This window comes from Pristiophorus japonicus, chromosome 14, assembly GCF_044704955.1.
Source record: "Pristiophorus japonicus isolate sPriJap1 chromosome 14, sPriJap1.hap1, whole genome shotgun sequence".
Taxonomy (NCBI): domain Eukaryota; kingdom Metazoa; phylum Chordata; class Chondrichthyes; family Pristiophoridae; genus Pristiophorus; species Pristiophorus japonicus.
The window spans coordinates 39855379-39877733 of NC_091990.1; the positions used below are offsets into that span (position 1 = coordinate 39855379).

Here is a 22355-nt window from a genome sequence, read left to right on the forward strand (position 1 = left end):
GAGATGTAGAACAAACTGCCTGTCTCACTAGCACCCGTTTTACACTATGGCACAAAGTCAAGTTATACCCCCATGGGTTTAGACCATTTCATGGTAGTAATTGTCTCAGATCAGAGAAAGGAATCGCGTCAGGACAAATCTTAGCTACCATTGGTTGGCTCATTACGGAGTGGCCGTGGCAAATGCTACAGACCATTTCAACCGAAGTGGAATGCAGGTCTACAAAAGTGAAATATCGCAAATGCTGGAAATCCTAAACAAAAACAAAATGCTGGAAACACTCAGCAGGCCAGGCAGCATCGGAAGAGAGAGAAACAGAGTTAGCGTTTCAGGGCATGTCGCTCCTCATGATCAAACAGTCTGAGGCAACGAGAAATACACAGCGCCGCTGCGTAACATGCGACAGTAAGCATCACTCAAAGGGAGCACTGCAGAGGAACATGCATTTATAATTTTGTTTAAAATGAAGTATGTTTAATTATTTTCTTTTATTTTAGTCAATTCAACATATTGGAATATGACTTCTAATTCATCTGAATATGACATGACCTGGACAGAATCTTATGGAGATATGACAATGAATACAACTGAATTTCCAGCTAATGTAAGCTATTTTCTGTTTAACACTTAATGCTACAAAATACAGATTGTAATGAAGAAACCAATATAATGAAGAGATATCTCATCAAAAGTTTTTACAAACTATGTTGGTGCGGCCCTGATTTCAACATGTTGAATGGGATGTCCCACAGCTCTTTGCTTATACATTTCAAGGGTGAAATTGGGCGCAGGGAATGGCCCCTATGCTGGATAGGCCCATGGCATACTCAACATTGGGGCCTGGGCCTCATTTAAATGAGATCCGAGGCAGCTCACTGGAAATTGTGAATTTAAATTTCAGCCCACTGCGTCGCTCACAACAGCCGTCATGTAAATCCTGGAGCAGGGGGAGGGGGAGGCAACCAGGAAGGGTCGAGCAGGAACTGGCAACGGTGTTTTGAAACTGTTATTGAGCTGCGAGGACTGCTGGTTAGGCCTCACATAGACTTAGTTATCCTGAACACATCTGGCCTGCTGCCGGCAGTGTTCAGACAGTCCAATTTTGGGAAGGGGTCCTGAAACAGGCATTAGATGCATATGCAAAGGGCCTAATACCTGCTTCCTGGCATGGGCCCTGGACACCTACACTTCAGCCTTTACCAATATGGTGGAAGGCACACCTCCAACATGGAAAGTGGGCCTACATGCCACCCGCCACATTACTCGCTTGGGCACCTGTTCTTATGCCTGTTAAACAGATGCGGCATCAACGAATTTCATGGCCCTCCTCTTCCTGGTATAAATAAATGACCTGTAATGCACTTTGAATACAAGATAGTTTCATTTACAGGTGACACTAAACTAGTGAGTTATAGGACTTTAGAGGCATGGAAGTCACCCAAGATTTTACAAAGCGAACTGAAAAGGATTTGCTAAATACTGTGTGAAATACAGGCAGAAATGTCCCCGTTGTCACATATATTATTAGCCAAGGATCTCGGGGATCATAGAAGATAGAAGGTGCTTATTGCTTACATTCATGATCATACCAATGTCTCTGCCAATAATCTATTGTCACAGTAAAATACCAGTGGGAGATATTATCAATGTATTAAATGACATCAAAGCTAGATTGATTTTAATAAATACTTTTTCTTGTAATTGTTTACAGTTCTCCTGCCAGACATTTAAATGTTCAGAAGCCAATTGCTATGAGAATTATAACGACTGGGAGAAATGCCCTGAGACACACAAGTACTGCGAGGTAGGTGCGTCTGATTAGTTCAAATAATCTTTCCAGTCGTGAAGCTGGAGAAAACTGGCAGGCAATCTTCACAAGAAGCACACGGTTAGGCTGCCCTGTTGGCTCAGCCGCCATATGCACCCTCTGGTGTAGTACTAAACCATTGAGAGCATGATGCTCCCAAGTCTGATTCCTGATCTGTGCTGAGCTTAATGATCTCAGCCAGATCAGAACTAGTGGCACTGCAATTGGTTTTGTGTCTGTGGACTAGGCAGCCCAAAATTCAGCCAGGGTTCCTGCTCTTAATGGTGCTCTGGTGATTTCTGCTGGAAAATATGCATGTGTAGTCAAAACTGAGCTTGACTAAGGTGTCTTCTATGGTCAAATAGCCTACTGGTAATCACTGATGTTGCTGATATCCAACTAATTGTCAGTTGAGTGAGATACCAGAGAGCTGATGGCTCTTGTGGAACTATTTTCGGGAGATGAGGGAAGGTGAAAACCTGGAAAAAAAAGTTTCAAAGTCCAGTATAAGGCAGTTAGTCAGCATTCTATACCATAAAATATTTACTCATCATTATGGAATACCTAATTTCAAGCAAAAATGGAAAAATAAATTATCCAGATCATTTATTTAGATTAAGTTATGTCAGTCAGGTATGTGTGAATGACAAAAAGGCTGTACAAAATGTTGCATTATTTCAGGACTCTAATAGAGATTGTGTTTCCCAAATGTGCATTAGGTGCCACAATTACTTGAATCTGCATCACTATTGAGAGCCAGTTTTTACCGTATCTCACAGGACACGTGGGGAGGGAAGATGGCTGATCTTTGTAACTCCTGATGTGGTCACGATGCAACAGCTGACCAAAGTCAGTCATAAAAACTCTCAGAGAAATTTGTTTCCAACAGCATCGCAAATTTCTGACCGAAGGAGATATTAACTGCGTTTTGCAAAATGGCCCTATAGATGATTAAACCACAAGGGAGTGGGTTTTCGGTTCTGCTCATTTCGAGGCGGTAATAGCGGAAGGGCGTTAAAGTTTGGTTCCGGGGAACAGTTTGCACCTCAGTCAGCAAAATTCATCTGGGCCCTGAGAGTTTGGCAGAGCACTAAGGGAGGCGTTACATATCTCTTTTAGGGCGCTAGGCCGGTTGAGCAAGTGAAAATCCCGAGCTAAACAGCCGCCTTCGGAAAGCTCTGAGACCTGGGGATGGGAGGGTGGCAGGGGGGAGGAAACCCCCAAAACTCTCCACCAAAAACATTCCCAATAAATGACTCACCACTGCAACATAAATCCCCCCAATAAATAGAAACCAATCACTCTTATCTGAGGTGGACATTACTCACCTCACTGCGTCCGCTACAGCTCGGACCACCAGCTTCCACAAGCGGTCCCATCACGGGATGCTACGGATTGGGCGACAGCCAAAAATCGGGCCATTGTCACAATCAGGGGTGTTGCACACTGGCTTGCCTCTTCCGGGCGGTAATGCTCCGCGCCCCCTCGAAACTGGCACCGAATGTTCCAGCAGGGCGTTGGAAACTGGCCGCCCGCCCGGAAGTGCTTACCGCCACCATTGCTGCCCCTTCCCCCTCTGGGGCGCTAACATGGGCGGCAGAAGATAAGATCCAGCACAAGGCCCTGAACTGGTGCTACCGATCCTCCGTGCAGTGTTACTCCTAATTCCAAAGTCCTTGATGGGGAATGTGAGTTTTTCTGTGGCATCTTTGTAAAGAAATATTGCCACTATAGTTATTGTACAGAAAGTTGCAACAAAATACTTAACTTTTCGTGGAATGGAGACTCAACAATAGTTCACAGTGCCATATATCAGTTCTCTTCCTGTTCCTCATTAAGAACATAAGAAATAGGAGCAGGAGTAGGCCACCTGGCCCCTCGAGCCTGCTCTGCCATTTAACAAGATCATGGCTGATCTGATCATGGACTCAGCTCCACTGGTTCCCCCATATCCACCCTGCTCGTTACATCCTCAAAGAACACCAGCAAATTTGTCAAACATGATTTCCCTTTCACCTTGTTCACTCACTGATCTATTACATGCTGTTGAACTGCAACAATGCCCAGCTTACTGTATTTATGGTTAGATTATTTGAGCAAAAATAATCGGAAGTCAGACCTGGGAAATAAATGTACAGAAAGCAGAGCAAAAGTGATGAATATAGAAAGGATTTGTTCTGTGTCAGCTGTGGCTCAGTGGGCAGCAAAAGGTTGTGGGTACACGTCCCACTCCAGGGACTTGAGCACATAAATCTAGGCTGACACTCCAGTGCAGTGCTGAGTGAGCACTGCATTGTCGGCGGAGCCGTCTTTCAGATGGGACGTTAAAGCGAGGCCCCATCTGCTCTCTCAGGTGGACGTAAAAGATCCCACGGCACTATTTCAAAGAAGAGCAGGGGAGTTATCCCCAGTATCCTGGCCAATATTTATCCCTCAATCAACATAACAAAAACATATTATCTGGTCATTATCACATTGCTGTTTGTGGGAGCTTGCTGTGCACAAATTGGCTGCCGGTTTTCCCACATTACAACTTTGGGACTGAAGTCGTGGCTCCTACGGGTGCGTACGAGGTGTGCATGTGCCTGTAGGGGCCTGCAAGTTCCGGATTTAGAACATAACATAAGAATTAGGAACAGGAGTAGGCCATCTAGCCCCTCGAGCCTGCTCCGCCATTCAAAAAGATCATGGCTGATCTGGCCGTGGACTCAGCTCCACTTGCGCCCGCTCCCCATAACCCTTAATTCCCTTATTGGTTAAAAATCTATCTATCTGTGATTTGAATACATTCAATGAGCTAGCCTCAACTGCTTCCCTGGGCAGAGAATTCCACAGATTCACAACCCTCTGGGAGAAGAAATTCCTTCTCAACTCGGTTTTAATTGGCTCCCCCGCATTTTGAGGCTGTGCCCCAGAGTTCTAGTCTCCCCGACGAGTGGAAACAACCTCTCTGCCTCTATCTTGTTTATCCCTTTCATTATTTTAAATGTTTCTATAAGATCACCCCTCATCCTTCTGAACTCCAACGAGTAAAGACCCAGTCTACTCAATATATCATCATAAGGTAACCCCCTCAGCGCCAGAATCAGCCTAGTGAATCATCTCTGTACCCCCTCCAAAGCTAGTATATCCTTCCTTAAGTAAGGTGACCAAAACGGCACGCAGTACTCCACGTGCGGCCTCACCAATACCCTATACAGTTGCAGCAGGACCTCCCTGCTTTTGTACTCCATCCCTCTTGCAATGAAGGCCAACATTCCATTCATCTTCCTGATTACCTGCAAACTAACTTTTTGGGATTCATGCACAAGGACCCCCAGGTCCCTCTGCACTGCAGCATGTTGTAATTTCTCCCCATTCAAATAATATTCCCTTTTACTGTTTTTTTTTTCCAAGGTGGATGACCTCACATTTTCCGACATTGTATTCCATCTGCCAAACCTTAGCCCATTCACTTAACCTATCTAAATCTCTTTGCAGCCTCTCTGTGTCCTCTACACAACCCGCTTCCCCACTAATCTTTGTGTCATCTGCAAATTTTGTTACACTACACTCTGTCCCCTCCTCCAGGTCATCTATGTATATTGTAAACAGTTGTGGTCCCAGCACCGATCCTGTGGCACACCACTAACCACCGATTTCCAACCTGAAAAGGACCCATTTATCACAACTCTCTGCTTTCTGTTAGCATGGATAGAGAATTGGCTGGCTAATACATTTCCGCTGATGCCGCATACCTTTATCTTCAGCAGTAACCTTTTGTGTAGCACCTTATCGAATGCCTTTTGGAAATCTAAATACACCACATCCATCGGTACACCTCTATCCACCATGCTCATTATATCCTCAAAGAATTCCAGTAAATTAGTTAAACATGATTTCCCCTTCATGAATCCATGTTGCGTCTGCTTGATTGCACTATTCCTATCTAGATGTCCTGCTATTTCTTCCTTAATGATAGCTTCAAGCATTTTCCCCACTACAGATGTTAAATTAACCGGCCTATAGTTACCTGCCTTTTGTCTGCCCCCTTTTTTAAACAGAGGCATTACATTAGTTGCTTTCCAATCCACTGGTACCTCCCCAGAGTCCAGAGAATTTTGGTAGATTATAACCAATGCATCTGCTATAACTTCTGCCATCTCTTTTAATACCCTGGGATGCATTTCATCAGGACCAAGGGACTTATCTACCTTGAGTCCCATTAGCCTGTCCAGCACTACCCCCCTAGTGATAGTGATTGTCTCAAGGTCCTCCCTTCCCACATTTAGGCATGCACTTCAAGAATCTTCTAGACAGATTGTATGAATCTGAAGGAAATAGACATCCGCAGCCAACTTTCATTGATTGGACCAGCACATGTGAACCCAGGGACGTTTGCAAAATGTCTGCGCCCCTAAGATACGTGGGCCTCGCCACAGGCCTACGCATAGAGGCCCAGGAGCGCAAGTCACTGAACCTCCCGCACCACCGGGTAAGTTCGTAGATTTTTTTCAGGTCGGAGACATCTGCTCGCAGGAAGCCTCCGACCGCAATTTCTGCACCAATGACTACCCTCCAAAAGTATTTCATTGGTTGTAAAGCACTTTGAGATGTCCGGTGGTTATGAAAGGCACTATATATCTTTCAAGTCTTTATTTCTAGTACTTACCTGGGAAGGCCTTTTCTGCTGATCTGACAGGTTTTACTGAGAAGAGCGTTTATTTGGCTTCAGGGTCCTATGTACATCAAAACACCCTGATTTGAATAGATTAATGTGGCTCCTGCCTGATTCAAGTTGGGGCTGCCCAGTGGAAGGTTCCAGGAGCAATAACCACGGAGCGGGAACAGGTGGTATGTCTACCGTCTCCGTTTTAACTCCACTAGCACCCCGTTTCCACTGGGCGGAGGGAGTTAAAGTCTCCCCCACTATTTCAAGAACCCACTTAGAAGGCAGAAAATGCCAGCTTGTTAGCTCATTAAAGTAGTCAATATATTATTTGGCAAACTGGAGCTTCAGTAGAGTTATCCCATTTAATATTCATTTAATTGCGTGGTGTTACTGAAAATCGCATCTCTTTCAACTATTTTGGTAGAAAGTAAAATGAAATGCCCCCGTTTTGGCAAGGGCACTAGAACCCACAAATTAACAATTTAGACTTTAACTGTGACTTAAATCAAATTAAAATTTGGTTGTCGGGGGTGATGATGCATTCCAGTCCCTCTTGCGCCCACCTCTCGTGGAAGACTGCGAGTGTACCGGTGGACACCCCGTGCTCCATCTCCAGGTACACCCTGGCTCGGATGTAACCGCAGAAGAGAGGCAGGCAGTCGGGCTGAACGACCCCCTCGACCGCCCGCTGCCTGGACTGGTTGATGGCCCCTTGGTCGCAAATCTTTCAACACATTTCGCAAATCTTGCTCCTAATTAATCTCCATTTTATTTCACAGCTCTACCGTTCCTCCAACACCTCGTACTGGGCAGGATGTAGTGACAGCTGTGCAGGCACAGCCAACATCTGTAGGAATATCTCTCTGACTATGTGTACAATGGAGTGCTGCAATACAACTCTCTGCCTGATGCTGAATGGCGAATTACAAGAATTACCCGGTGAAGATGGTACAGATAGCTTTTGCATTGATTTACAGAATTTTATTTGAAAACATGCCATGTAATCCCACAGATATAACTGCAACAATTTGAGTGACCCCACATAACATGGCCTGAAATTGGGCATGAGGCTGTAGCCATTATTCATAAGAAAGCATATGAAGCAAAATAACCTTGTTGTAATCAGTACCTCTAATATTATCTTACATTATTTACCAACGTCACAACAACCCTTGTGTCTTACTCTGGTCCTTTCTGCAATATTGAGCATTAGTAAGGTCATATAGGAATACACCAGTGAAGCCCAGTGCTATCTGAAATCTTAGAACCTCGAGTACATTCATTTTGTATTCCCATTGAATGCAAGACTGAAATTTGACAATCACCTTTACATGACGTTCGGTGATGTATAAAAGCTGAAAAAAAGGTACATTTGCAAAGTTGTTCAGGGTAGTGATTGCTCAGCACCTACAATATTCATCATCATCATAGGCAGTCCCTCGGAGTCGAGGAAGACTTGCTTTCACTCTTAGCATGAGTTCTTAGGACCTACTATATGACCTACAATATTAGTGTTAAGGCAGTACCGGGCACAAGGCACATGGAATCTCGAGGGTTCAGTTGGAAAATCCTAGACTGCACACCCAGTTAATGACTCTCTTTGTTGCTGCATTATTACATTGATAGTCATTCAGGGTGTTGTTGTGGGTTGTAGTGAATATCCGACCATTTTCTCTTAAACATTTATACACAAATCATCACTTCACTGAGCCTGTTATTGTCATGAAGTTCAGCATCATGACCATTTGTTCCTGATGACCTCTATCTGGAGCGCAATCTAACTATGCCATTGAAAGATTTGCCTTCACACTCTTTTTAGACAAAATTGGAATCAACACATTCTGGATCATGTCCCCTAAATTGTCACAAAGATCTTTGTATCTCACTTGTTAATTCATAATATTGTCACCTGTGCCAGGAAGTTGTCATTGTGCTCTTGATGCATTTTGTCAGCATTTCCTCTTGCATGACACATGTCATTCATTCTGTGAGGTGTTGGATAGCTACCAAATCTTCCAAACAACAAGCCAGCGGCTTCCTCCTTAGTATGTATCTATATTGTTGTCCAATGTTTTGTTTGATTGGGAATGAAAGCCCAGTTCTTGCCCATTCTTTCAAACATTTGGCACGTTCAGATGAAGTTCCATGGAACTGGTGATGTTGCATCGAGTGACACCACCATTCTGGATCTGGAGGGTCTTTGCTCCTCTTACATAAATGGCAACGGAACTAAAACTAACAATCTTTCAGCTGGGAACATGCAAGCCACACCACTGAAACTTTCTGTTGGGTGGCTTCCCAATAACCTTGCTGAATTAGATGAGAGTGAGTGTGAGGGGTGGCTAGTGAGATGGGGAAGTGATAATGTAGATAGAGAGGGATGGGTGGAGGTGCAAGGTAAGTTTTTGTGAGTAAGGATGTGCAGGGATAGGGTAGGGAAGGCAGAGTGATGGGGATGTGATGAGAGGCACAGCAGCATGAGGTTGAGTGTGGCTTTGCAGTAACGTTTCATGATCTACTGAGATCATTGAAAAGTTTGCAGAACTGCAGCCTGATCCTCCTGACAACATCCCTGCTTGTGCCCTCCTGTGCAATATGCAACCAGACTCTTTTGGTCTCCTGGGTAGGTCTCTTCCACCCACTGCATGCTGTGACTCCCTCTATAAGCATCTGGAGGGAGTATTGGGAGAGTCTTTGCAGTGCTTGTCAGTGTTTGAGCACTGACAGAACAACTGTCAAAGTAAATTTGCGCATAGTCCCTTTAAGGAAACCGGCTGATGACGCATCATCAAATGACATCATCAGACCCGCTTCCTTCAATTGGCTGGGAAATGCGCTGGGCGGCTTAACAAGCCCAATCAGCGTAAAATAATTTCACAGAGCGGGCTGGAGCCAGCAGCGAGGTCGGGAGCCGGCAGCGAGGTCAGAACGCGCCACCGACCCAGGACACACCGGACCTACCGAGGTTGGGGAAATCGTGGCATTAAAATCGCACCCAAATAATGTGTTGCAGCTCTTTTGAGCTCCTTCAAAATCATAACTGTTATTTGACTATTATTGAAATCACTCTTAATTTTGAAATGAATAAACAACAACTTGCATTTATATATCGCCTTTAATGTAGTAATTCATTCCCAAGGTGCTTCACAGGAGTGTTATCAAATGAAATTTGACACCGAAGCACATAGAGATACTAGGGCAGCTGACCTAAAGCTTGGTCAAAGAGGTAGTCTTCATTGGCAAGGAACTGGAGTTGAGGTCGAAGAGCAGCCATGATCTTATTGAATAGTGGCGTAGGCTCGAGAAGCCATATGGTCTATTCCTGATCCTAATTCATCATCATCATCATCATCATCATAGGCAGTCCCTAGAAACGAGAATGACTTGCTTCCACGCCGAGAACGGATGAGTTCACAGGTGTTTCAGTGATATTCCAGATCCCGAACTACATCCTGAAGGGTGGAAGATGCCGGTGCGTGGATTTTTTTAACGTGTGGTGGCCGTTGCACCCCAGCCACCATACGGGCTTGACAGACTAGGTCTTGGTCCAGTGGCAAGGGTTAGCCAAGACGACTGGCGACCAGCTCTGCTGCACACACACACACACACATCACAGTGTGGACTGGCTCGTGCTGCCCCTAATTCTCATGTTTTTATGTTCAAGGAGGAAAAAGAGGCAGAGTGGTTTAGGGAGGGAATTCCAGAGCTCAGGGCAACAAGTGTCAAAAGTTTGCTTTCATTATGAAGTATTCATGGAATATTTCAAATTGCATGTGGGAAACATAATGGTGATTTGGTTATAGGATTTTAAGAAGGCGCTCCAAGGGAGAGCCCAGTTTAAAAACTTTCCTGCTTAGTTCAGCCTTGCCACTTATGGCACCTTTGCCTCGTATTCCCCTCTAACACTGCCATTGGTTTCCACCCCCCCCCCCCCACTGCACCCGCCACACCAGAAATACTGCTGGCCTTCGAAGAACTGCTGGCACCTGACATTCCAGCCCCATGCCCCCCTGCGTGTCACAACCAATAATACCTGGCACACCAGAATAATATTCAAATGAGCTAACATTGTGCTTTCTGGCAAGATCAACTCTTTCCTGTGCAGGCAAATGGAGCAGTGGCACTGGTAGGCACACTGGGGCATTATCGGCCCAGAGTGAAGACTGGCTTTAAGGAGCAATGCAGTTTTGTTATTAGCAATACTTTGGATTTTTACTTTAATTTATCTTCCTACCAATGATGAAACTCTTCCTTTAACAGAAAGTAAGAATTCAGGTTATAATCAAAGTTATCTCCTGGACATAACAGATGAACTCTTAAACTTAATCTCACCAAACCATTTTCAGTTTTCTTACAACCCCCAACCCAGACTCTAATTTGGAAATCAATCAGACTTAAGAATGTTACCCTTAGATCTTGTGAGAAGATTTCTAGTCAGTTAATCAGTATGTTGGGTTGATTCATGGAATTAAATTAAGCCTCTTTGTTTCCACTTTAGATGTTATGACAACCTATCAACCCACAGAAACATCTGTTGAAATGATTGAATCTACCGCTATGGAAACGACACCACCAACTATGCCACCAACAACATCAACAACACCAACAACACCAACAACACCAACAACACCAACGACACCAACGACACCAACGACACCAACGACACCAACGACGACACCAACAACGACACCAACAACGACACCAACAACCACCCCTACCACAATAGGCAGTGTGAGTATACAGTGGGTGGCGCACGTATACAGTAGGCAGTGCGAGTATACAGTATAAAACAAATGTCCGATCACTTAGTATTTATTTTTTAATCGCGTATTTACAGCCCCCTTAGCGCCCCGGGCTGGCGTGATCCGGTGATGATGTCATCGCCGTGCGCGCGACCCCTTAACGACTTGCGGGGGAAATTGCCCTGCAGGGCACAAGGCTAGTGCTCATCTGCTCTCGGGGTGCTGTTTAAAGGGGAGGCCTGCAGGACCCCGGGTTGCCATCTTTGTTTGGTCAGCTGACTCTTGGGGCAGCCTGACCATAGCGGCCCTAGCATGGACCGGCCATCGTACAGTCCAGCACTCCATTTAGTGTGACGGGCTGCTTGCCAGGACTCGCGCGTCCCTGGTGGCCCAGTGGCGGCCACCAAAGCACCATGCAGAGTGCGCAGCGGCCCTTTAATGGAAGGGGAGGGGCATTGTAGTGCGTCACCGCTACGCAGAGCATTCGCGTAGCACTGGACTCAGCGCCGCAAAAGCGCCCCTGACCCAGCACCGCCCCCCAAAGGAAGCGGAGCGCAGGAGGTAGCGCCCTGCCTCCTTTGAGGGGCATACGGCCCAATTCCGGGTCGAGGGCGGGAATTCGGAGCCGGGCGATAAAAGTCCTGGCCCCGGAAGGTTACCGCCCCCAATCGGGGCGCGGGACAATTTCGCCCCCAAATTGCTAATGGGAAAATGATGCGCATTTTTAACTTATTTGCATTTCTTTATAATAAAATGATTTCCAATAAGGGAACAAACCACTAAAGTTGTCTTTTACGCAGACCTCCGTCTGTTGTGAGCAATATTAAAAAAATTTGTCATCTGACAGTTATGCGCAGAATGCTTCAGTACATTGGCAGGAGTTACTCCGATATTTAAAAGGCAATGATATAAAACCGCAAAAGCTTTTTGTGACACAAGCTTTTTGCCTTAGTGAGGTTTGAAGATATTGAAAGCAGCTCCTGGAAATGCCGGCGTTGTTCTGCCAATATTTGTACCAAGCTAAGACCTTTTTATTTAAACTGCAGGGAAACCAATGTGCTATGATCAGCTGTACAGGAAATGACTGCTACAAAGACCAAAATCTAGGAGATATGTACTGTCCTATCGACAAGGAGTACTGCAAGGTGAGCTCTGTCTAATAGGTTTATTGATATTATAATATTAAAATTGGCGATATTAGTGAGAAAATGCTTAACATGTTTGGATGGCAGTCCTCTATCCACTCTTGCAGTGACGCCATTAACATTTAAACAGCTTAATCTTGCCTGACAATAGTGGGCAAGGGAGCTTACACACACACACAAAGTGAGAAGCCCAACCGTGAAACCCCAATGTACATATAAAGCAAGACCACCCCATAGACAGATCTCCCAGGACTATCATACTGCACATGGTATTAAATCATCTCCATCTATAATTACTCTGTGTTAATATTTTTAGCAGATTTGGATGAATTTCTGGTCAGAAATGGGATTGAGGATTAACTCCACTAATCATTGGCACCCAGCAAGAACTTTGTTTCCTATTACCGAGGAAATTTTCAATCCAATTAGCTAATTTTCCATTCATTCCATGAGCTTTAATCTTTATAAATCATGGACTTGGAGCTTAATCAAATTCTCTGAAAAACCAAGTGGATTTATGTCCGCTGGATTGCCCTGTCACTTGGACCCCGGAGCGGGTGCCGGACTACCTGTTGGTGGCCCGGCCGACTCAGCGGCCGCCATTGTCCCCTTTAAGGGCAGCCGGGGCACCACAGCCACCGTGGCTTCTCGCACCGTCAGTGGCATCGCCCCGCGCAGATCTCGCTTCCGCGAGGCAATTTCTCCCGCGGGGTGATAAAGGGTCAGCGCACACGGCAACGACGTCATCACTGGGGGTGCTCCTCAAACCCTTTTTTGCTGGTGACCCCCGGGGGCAATTCTGGGGGGAGCGCTCTGTGCACAGCGCCTGGGCGAAAACCTTTCAGTGCACCCTTATCACTGGCTGTTGCCGCTATCTGGCCCTGTGCAAACAGGCAATTTCAGTCCCATTGGTTTGAACAATTTTGTTTACTAGTCATCATAATATTAGACATGGGGAAAAGGATGTTTGATTGACATTCAAGGAACATCTAATTGTACACTGAAGAGTCTACTCACTTTCCATTTGGCGTAGGAATGCGATGATGCCCATGAGAATGGACATGTCGGGTGACCAATGCCGAGAGTACGGGGTGGGGCGGCTGGAGGTAGGAGGTCATGTGATGAAACTTCGAGGAATATATTTTTGGTTGCCTATCCTAATGTCTCCTCCTTTGGCTCGGTGTCAGCTTTTGTCTGATCACGCTCCTTTGAAGTGCCTTTTTACTACATTAAAGGAGCTATATAAATACAAGTTGTTGTTATCCATATATGCATCCAATATTACATCAAAAAATCAACTACTCGCCACTTTGGGTGTGAGGTGTGCATTCCCTTAGTGACTGCCTTGCATGTGACTTTGTCTCTCCTAGTGATGTTTCACAGTGCTACCCCAGTGGCTGCAGCATGGCTGGTGGAAGGTTGCTGACTTTCAGTGGGGGGCACTGCAGATGGCCTTGCAGGATGACCTTGAGGAGCTGGTGGTTGGGGAGTGTCAAATCGAGTGACAGTGTTCTTCTTCTCCTTCTTCCTACTCCTCGTCCTCTTCCTCTTCTTTTGGTCAACCACTGGCTGAGCAGGTGGGATTTCTTGTGTGTGAAATGAGGAAGGCAAAAAAGTAGAGTTGTGGTAAGGGGAGGGTGGGAAAGCAAGCGATGCATGCTTACCCCATGTGCAGCTTGTACATCAGAAGATAAAGAGGGATGTGCGAGGGAGGATAACATATACGTATCCTTTCAGCCCTGTGGCTGGTCAAGGGTTCAGCCATGCCCCTGCCAAGAATGGCCAGCACCATCTCCTCCAAGTGGGTGAGGTGAAGCTAGGAATGTATGGTGTGCCTTTTGTTTGGTAGAGATTGTTGGTAGATGATTAATTGGTGGGGGAGGAGGGTGGAGGGGGGGGGTGCATTGGGGGAGTCGTGCATTGAGCAGTGTGCGAGGCTAATGGTGCAGTCGGTAGGAGCTGACTTTTAAAGATGCATTCACTGACCTTGACCATTCGTCTGAGGTCATGAAACCTCTTTGGGCACTGGAGCCAGGTCCTGGGGGTGACACTGCTAGTAGCGATCGCCTCGGCGATCTAGCCCCACATCCTTTTTTCTGTAGGGCCTCCTGGTCCCCTGTGGGTAGAGGACCTTGCTGTACAAAGCTCGAGTGCTGCGTGTGAGACCCTGGGTGTCCTTACGCTGGCCTCTTGAGATATTTGTGTTCGTGGTGAAGCAGTTTTACCATTTTTACACACAGAATATAGTTCAGTTTAAGAGCTGAAGACTGCCTAGTTTGGAATGATTTTTAGTGTTTTTTTCAGAAGGCAGTTGAGCTTTAAGGGCTAGAGATGCTTTCAAAAAGTACAGCATAACTTTAAGAGAATGTAGCCTCACTCCAGGGACCTTATGGTGACGTGATAGAGAACTGGTTGGCAGACAGGAAGCAAAGAGTGGGAATAAATGGGTCCTTTTCAGAATGGCAGGCAGTTACTAATGGGGTGCCGCAGGGTTCAGTGCTGAGACCCCAGCTATTTACAATATACATCAATGATTTAGACGAAGGAATTTAATGTAATATCTCCAAGTTTGCAGATGACACTAAGCTGGGTGGCAGTGCGAGCTGCGAGGAAGATGCTAAGGGGCTGCAGGGGGACGTGGACAGGTTAGGTGAGTGGGCAAATACATGGCAGATGCAGTATAATGTTGATAAATGTGGCAAAAACAGGAAGGCAGATTATTATCTGAATGGTGACAGATTAGTAAAAGGGGAGGTGCAACGAGACCTGGGTGTCCTGGTACATCAGTCATTGAAGGTAGGCATGCAGGTCCAGCAAGCAGTAAAGAAAGCAAATGGCATGTTGGCTTTCATAGTGAGGGAATTTGAGTATCGGAGCAGGGAGGTCTTACTGTAGTTGTACAGGGCCTTGGTGAGACCACACCTTGAGTATTGTGTGCAGTTTTGCTCTCCTAATCTGAGGAAGGGTGTGCTTGCTATCGAGGGAGTGCAACGAAGGTTTACCAGACTGATTCCCGGGATGGCAGGACTGACATATGAGGAAAGACTGGATCAGCTAGGCTTATACTCACTGGAATTTAGAAGAATGAGAGGGGGTCTCATAGAAACTTATAAAATTCTGACGGGACTGGACAGGTTATATGCAGGAAGAATGTTCCCGATGTTGGGGAAGTCCAGAACCAGGGGTCACCGTCTAAAGATAAGGGGTAAGCCATATAGGACCGAGATGAGGAGAATCTTTTTCACCCAGAGAGTTGAGAACCTGTGGAATTCTCTGCCACAGAAAGTTGTTGAGTCCAGTTCATTGGACATATTCAAAAGGGAGTTAGATGTGGCCCTTACGGCTAAAGGGATCAGGGGGTACGGAGAGAAGGCAAGGGTGGGGTACTGAAGTTGCATGATCAGCCACGATCATATTGAATGGTGGTGCAGGCTCGAAGGGCCTGCTCCTGCACCTATTTTCTACGTTTCTATGTTTCTATGTGACATTGGGCGTCTTGCTGAACGCACAGTCTGAAGCGGTGTGTTTGTCGCTGGGCTGTGCACTAAAATCATTCAGATCAGCAGACAGCACCATAATAACCTGCTGCCTGCGCTTTCTAAACGGGTGAAGCAAATCTCGCCTTGCAATGCCACCTTTATCGGGCCTTGTCCGATTTCTAGGTTGCTATCTGATAAAGAATATACAAATATTTGAACTTTGCATTCGAAGCATCAAGTGAGTATTCTGTCGGTTAAGTTAAAGAATGGTCATCCTGATTTTAATGGCTACCCTCTATGCTGAAATACAAATCCTTGGTTGTTTCTGCTGTTTTTACCCAGCTGGAAAAGGATACAGGACCCAACCAATGGACAAGTAGCTGTGACGACAGTTGCAACACGGTTTCCTCTGGGTGTTCATCTAGTAGCAGTTCACCAACATGTGTCCAAGAGTGTTGCGTGGCCACCACGACTTCCTGTCTGAAATTAGATGGAACTGAAAACTTAATTTCCACTGCAAGTATGACACAGTCCATGAAGCTGATGGTGTATACGATTGCTATGTTTATTTTGACTAATCACTTTGCACCCTTTAGCTTTTAAATGCGGGAGCCAAGAACTCACACCAGACTTTGAATGTTCAATAATGTCAATTTTTATTCAGACATCAGCATAAAGCTGCATAAGCCTTTTTATGTCAGTATTCAATCTGAGCAGTTTTTCTAAGAGAGAAATCACCCTTAATATAGCTAAAGTAATTGTTTTCTTCATCTACCAATTGGATCTCAGAATAGGAGATGGCCTAAGGGGTCCATGTAACAATTCTGAGATGGGGTAATAGCTCTCTCTATCTATGCACATCATCACCAATAAGATCAAGGGTTTCAAATTCAAAGTCTGAGAAGAGAACGGGCAGAAAATCATGTCTCTGTAGCTGAAGAATAAAAATGTTGTAGTCCCATGCATGTCTTACTGCTGTAGACACCAGAGGTCTCCAGTGAAATTTTACAATATATGGTAAAGTCACAAACCATTTTGGATGTGTATATAGATCTTCAATAAATGTATTGTCTTTAACAAAGTATATTAAAAATAACCAACACATATATTCTAACAGTGTGGGGAAAATTAAGCCATTTTCTCCAATGTTTAAGTCTGTTCTAACAAAAAGTAACATTTTGGGCTTCTCCACTTGTGATACAAAATGAGTGAGAAAATGGACACTGTCTTCTTGCCAATCTGAAATGGATACAATCAAATATAGGCCAAATCTAGTAGAGAAAGCAGTGTTTGTTCATTGATATTTAACATCAAAATTGATATTGAAATAGTTTGAAACCTCAAGTGTTGACTGTGGATGGTGTAATATCAAGCTTATTCCCTTTTTCTTGAATTTTCATCTTCACAGTTTTTGCATTATAGAATAAGAACATAAATAGCAGCAGGAGTAGGCCATTTGGTCCTTCGAGCCTGCTTTGCCATTCAACTCCACCTTCCTGCATTATCCCCAAATCCCTTAATTCCCTTAGTTCCTCAAAGTTTATCGACCTCTGTCTTGAATATACTCAACGGCTGAGCATCCACAGCTCTCTGGGGTAGAGAATTCCAAAGATTCACAACCCTTTGAGTGAAGAAATTTCTCCTCATCTCTGTTCTAAATGGCCGACCCCTTATACTGAAACTGTGACCCCGTTCTAGATTCCTCAGCCAGGGGAAACATTTTCTCAGCATTAACCCTGTCAAACCCCTTAAGAATTTTATATGTTTCAATTAGATCACCTTTCATTCTTCTAAACTCTAGGGAATATAAGCCTAGTCTACTCACTATCTCGACATAGGACTATCCCCTCATCCCACGAACCAGTCTAGTGAACCTCCATTGCACTCCCTCTAAGGCAAGTATGTTTTTCCTTAGGTAAGGAGACCAGAACTGTACACAGTACTCCATGTGTGGCTTTACCAATGCCCTGTATAATTGTAGTAAGATTTCTTTACTCTTATACTCGAACCCCTTTGTAACAACAGCTAACATTTGCTTTCCTAATTGCTTCCTGCTTGAAGATCTATACAGAAAAGGCTTATGCAGTGTATATAACAGTTCTAAATAGACATAAATCATTGTAATGTAAAGTGATACATTTAGTTAAAGGGTTTGTTCAGTGCTGTGAGGTCGCAGTGTTGAAATCTTTTTTGGTTATTTTAAATAAGTTTTGATTAAAAAATGTTGCACCTTTGGCAGGAAAAAATTCTGCTGGGCCTTACACTTCATTACAGGTGGTGGGGAAAGAAGTGCGAAATTGTAATATGCGTGCTAGCTCAAAGAGTACAAAGTATTGACCTCTGAGTTCCCAGTTTTGCTACGAGGAGGGCCGGCATCCAGATTCTAACAGCTGATGTTCTCTGCTCTACTTTCACTTTTATGCTGCAGCTAGTGCTGACTCAAAGGCAGATACAGTTCATTTCAGTTGATGCACCGTGCCTAAGTAATAACTGAATAGAACTTTCCAGTCAGCAATGTACAGACAAAGCCCTCTTTAATTGGCTTACAGGTTTCAAATAAAAGCAGGAGATATAATTTGTTTTTTAAAACTCAATAGCATCAGTTTGAGAGCTCTGGCTTGTTCTTCTGCATGTTATATGTAAAGGTCACTACATCAAACTGCAGGAGAGCGGGGCGTGGGGCAAACTGATTACTGGGTGATTCTCTCCAACTGAAGGAGGAAAGATTAGAAGGGTACAGGAATAACGTTCATGTTTGAACACATTAGATGTGAATCAATTTCATATATTTACACTCTAATGTGGTTATTCCATGTCGCCACCACGTGAATACAAAGGAAATAAGCAATATAGAGGCACATTTTCCCATTAGGAAAGTGGAAGGAAAATGTACACAGAAAACATAGAAGTTATAATAAGGAACAAGACCATCGACCCAACCAGTCCATGTTGTCATTTACCCTCCATGTAAGCAAATAGTCCTAATCAGATTTATCCATCCTTTTACCACTTTCCTTCAACCTCTTGTCTTTCATCTACCTCTCCCATCTAATCTTCAATGTTGATAGACCTTCTGTTTCAACTACTAACCATGGAAGTGAATTCCATAGAGAAAGGATGTTATCATGTGTCTATGTTGGCATTGGAAACCCAGAGAGTTTTATTTAGCTTTCTATTTCTCCATAAATATTGAGGGGAAAAAAGCTATCTGTAAATGCAAAAAAGATCACATTCCACTCCTACCCCCACCCCCGCTTCAGGAATGCTTTTCTCAGTTGAAACATTTCTCTACATTCTAGATGAAATTATTTAGTCAGTGCAGCCTTTTTGATTACTATCCTTACCTGAAAGTGCCTGCAACTACCTGGCTTTGTCTTTGACGTTCAATCGATCTTATTGAATGGCGGTGCAGGCTCGAAGAGTCGAATGGCCTGCTCCTGTACCGAATTTCTATCTGTGCACACTCACTCCTGAACAGGCCCTTTAAGAATCGTCTGAGCAAAATTGAATGTATTTCTGAATGGTTGTAGCTGCTGTCGTATCTACTGCCAGCCCTGTCATTGCAGAGCACACTGCGAATTCGGATTCTGGCAAGGTCTGGTCACCCTGCTTATATGTGAAAATGCAGTTTAAACCCATGTCTTGTGACGTTTGCTTCAACCATAAAATATTTGTTTGACTGGACTGTAATAAAATTAAAACAGAATTATATTTGTATAACGTTAGAGTAATGTATGGAATATGAATAAAGAGTATAAGAAGGATGATATTTCTCTTCTAATGAAAGCAAGAGAAAGCCTGCCTTTCTCCACAACCAATGATGTTGCATTCTCAGAAGCTGCATGATGTTGTTTGTGGCTGTTAATTAAGAAGAAATGCCGACATTCTCCTGCTTTTGTTGAAGGGGGAATTTCAGATCTCGTAGAGAATGAGCTGAAAGCAGCAGGAGATATTGCTGCGAGCATTGCAAGCATTCACCATTTTACTGTTTCCATTGAGAGCGGCTCGTCACCAAATAAGTACGTTTGAAAATAGGAGTGCGTTCTGCTTGAAAAATGTCTTTCCTATGTTTCTCTTCCTTGATGGTCATTCTCATGAAGCCACCTCACTCAGAGCTTTGTAACCCTGACCTTACCAAGACCACACCAACAGTAGAGAAAGCCACCCTGCACCAGATGCTAGTAGCTGGGGGCTTTGCTGGCGCATTCCACTTCAACGGTCAAATCAATGGGAAGTAAGTTCCTTAGAAAATAGTGGCAGGAAAAAAACTTAACAACGTGAAAATATGATTAGAAAGGGATGAGGAAAATCTTAGTTCAAAGAGCAGGTTTTAAGGAGGGTCTTAAAGAAGGAGAGGGAGGTGAAGAACAAGAGAGGTTTAGGGAGGGGATTCCAAAACTTATGAACTAGACGGCTAAAGGCACGCCCGCCAATGGTGAGATCAAAGCCATGTGGAATGCGCTGGAGGCCAGAGTTGGAGGAATGCAGAGTTTGTAAGGCTGGAGAAGGTTACAAATAAAGGGAGGGGCGAGGCAAGGAGAAGATTTACACATTACGGTGAGAATTTTAAATTTGAGGCAGTGAGGAACCAGTGGTGACTTAAGAGGGAGTGGATAACAAAATCTAATTAACTTTCAATTTGACTTACCTTTGATTAATTAGTTAACCTACCATTGATTCTTGTGATGACAACCATTGTGTTGTAGAATGAAACCCACTTCTAGCTTCCAATGTGAAAATGATAGACCCAAGGGAATAATGATCAACCCCCAGTTTGTTCCTGATTCAATTACTAATAGCAATATATAGATCCAACCTAGCCTGTTATAACCACGTTTGGCTACAAGCAATTTTTCTTTCTGACTAGTAGATTATTCGGGTTTTTTTGTGCGATTTATATAGCCATAAATTAAATTAAACAGGTTCATGCCTCCATTAAATGCATTGGGTTCATATGCTGATATCACCAATTGTATTTCCCAGCCTATAGTTGACCAATAATATACAGTTTCACATCATGTTTCTGTACATGTTGCTATGATAGTTCAACATGACTGGTAGATCATCAGGGAGAGAAGCTGATGACATTTTGAATGCAGAAATTATGTGAACCCAGCACTTAACTATATTCAATACTTCATGGGTCTGTCTTGTAAAGCAACAACAGGCCTCCTGTCATTTTTGAGTTTTGACGTCAATATAGGAAGAGAAATTCACGATATCCATACGACATTGAAGTGGCTAATTCTCATTTTCCATAGTCTGTTACAGGATATTTTTTAATTAGTTTCTAATGAAATCACAGTTAAACATTGTTTTACTTCCTGTGTCTGCAATTGTTTAACTGTGTTATTGTTAAGATCAAGTCATTCTTTTTATTTCAGGTAATGACTATCAGATGTATGACTCTGTGTGGCGTCTATGTTTTACCAAATGAGCTTTAATAAAGTTAAATTCAAATACAAACGGTCTGCGCTGTTTAACTTTGCTGTCTTGACTTTACAGAACTTTTAAACTATTTTGTTTTTAAAAGAAAAAAATATATATTTATTTTGGTAAGTCACATATAATCATACTTTTTGCTGATTATAGTGTTCATATAGGGCAATTTGTGTGTTCATGTCCACTTTAGTTTAGCTGGTCTGGGTAGCATGGTGGCCACAATGGACTTGGCCCCAGGTAATGGGTGTGACTGAGGAAATGGATGTTTCTCATCTACATATTGCTCCTTGGTGACATCATCCAAAAACACAGCGTCCGTTTTCACATGTTCGCTGATGGCACCCAACTCTACCTCACTACCACTTTTCTCAACCCCTCCACGGTCTCTAAATTGTCAGACTGCTTGTCCGACATCCAGTTCTGGATGAGCAGAAATTTTCTCCAATTGAATATTGGGAAGACTGAACTCTGTTCTCTAGCCACTGACTCCATCCCTCTCCCCAACTTCTGTCTGAGGCTGAACCAGACTGTTTGCAACATTGGTGTCATATTTGACCCTGAAATGAGATTTCGACCACATATCCGCAGCATAACTACCTCCATAACATCGCCCATCTCCACCCTTGCCTCAGCTCATCCACTTCTGAAGCTCTCATCCATGCCTTTGTTATCTCTAAACTTGACTATTCCAATGCATTCCTGGCTGGTCTCCCACATTCTACCCTATGTAAATTAGAGGTGATCCACTCGGCTGCCTGTGTCCTAACTCGCACCAAATCCCACTCGCCCATCGCCCCTGTGCTCTCTGACCTACATTGGCTTTCGGTTAAGCAACACCTCGATGTCAAAATTCTCATCCTTGTTTTCAAATCCCTCCATGGCCTCGCCCCTCCCTATCTCTGTAATCTCCTCCAGCCCCACAACCTCCTAAGGTCTCTGTGCTTCTCTAATTCTGCACTTCTGAGCATCCCTAATTATAATCGCTCAACCATTGGTGGCCGTGCCTTCTGTTGCCTGGGCCCTAAGCTCTGGAACTACCTGCCTAAACCTCTCCGCCTCTCTACCTCTCTTTCCTTCTTCAAGACGCTC

At 44.2% G+C, this 22355-nt stretch overlaps 1 protein-coding gene across 6 annotated transcripts in view; it reads left to right on the top strand.

Moving 5' to 3' along the window:
• LOC139279885 (CUB domain-containing protein) overlaps positions 1 to 21257 on the top strand; it is a 42516-nt gene extending 21259 nt beyond the window's left edge. For all 6 annotated transcript variants that reach the window (XM_070899186.1, XM_070899189.1, XM_070899185.1 and 3 more), the window contains 6 exons: positions 498 to 604; positions 1712 to 1804; positions 7238 to 7406; positions 10957 to 11189; positions 12247 to 12345; positions 16167 to 21257. In XM_070899186.1, the coding sequence (XP_070755287.1) occupies positions 498 to 604; positions 1712 to 1804; positions 7238 to 7406; positions 10957 to 11189; positions 12247 to 12345; positions 16167 to 16427 (962 nt within the window). In that variant the 3' untranslated portion in view covers positions 16428 to 21257. The remainder of the gene's footprint in view (positions 1 to 497; positions 605 to 1711; positions 1805 to 7237; positions 7407 to 10956; positions 11190 to 12246; positions 12346 to 16166) is intronic.
• Positions 21258 to 22355: the final 1098 nt, after the last annotated feature.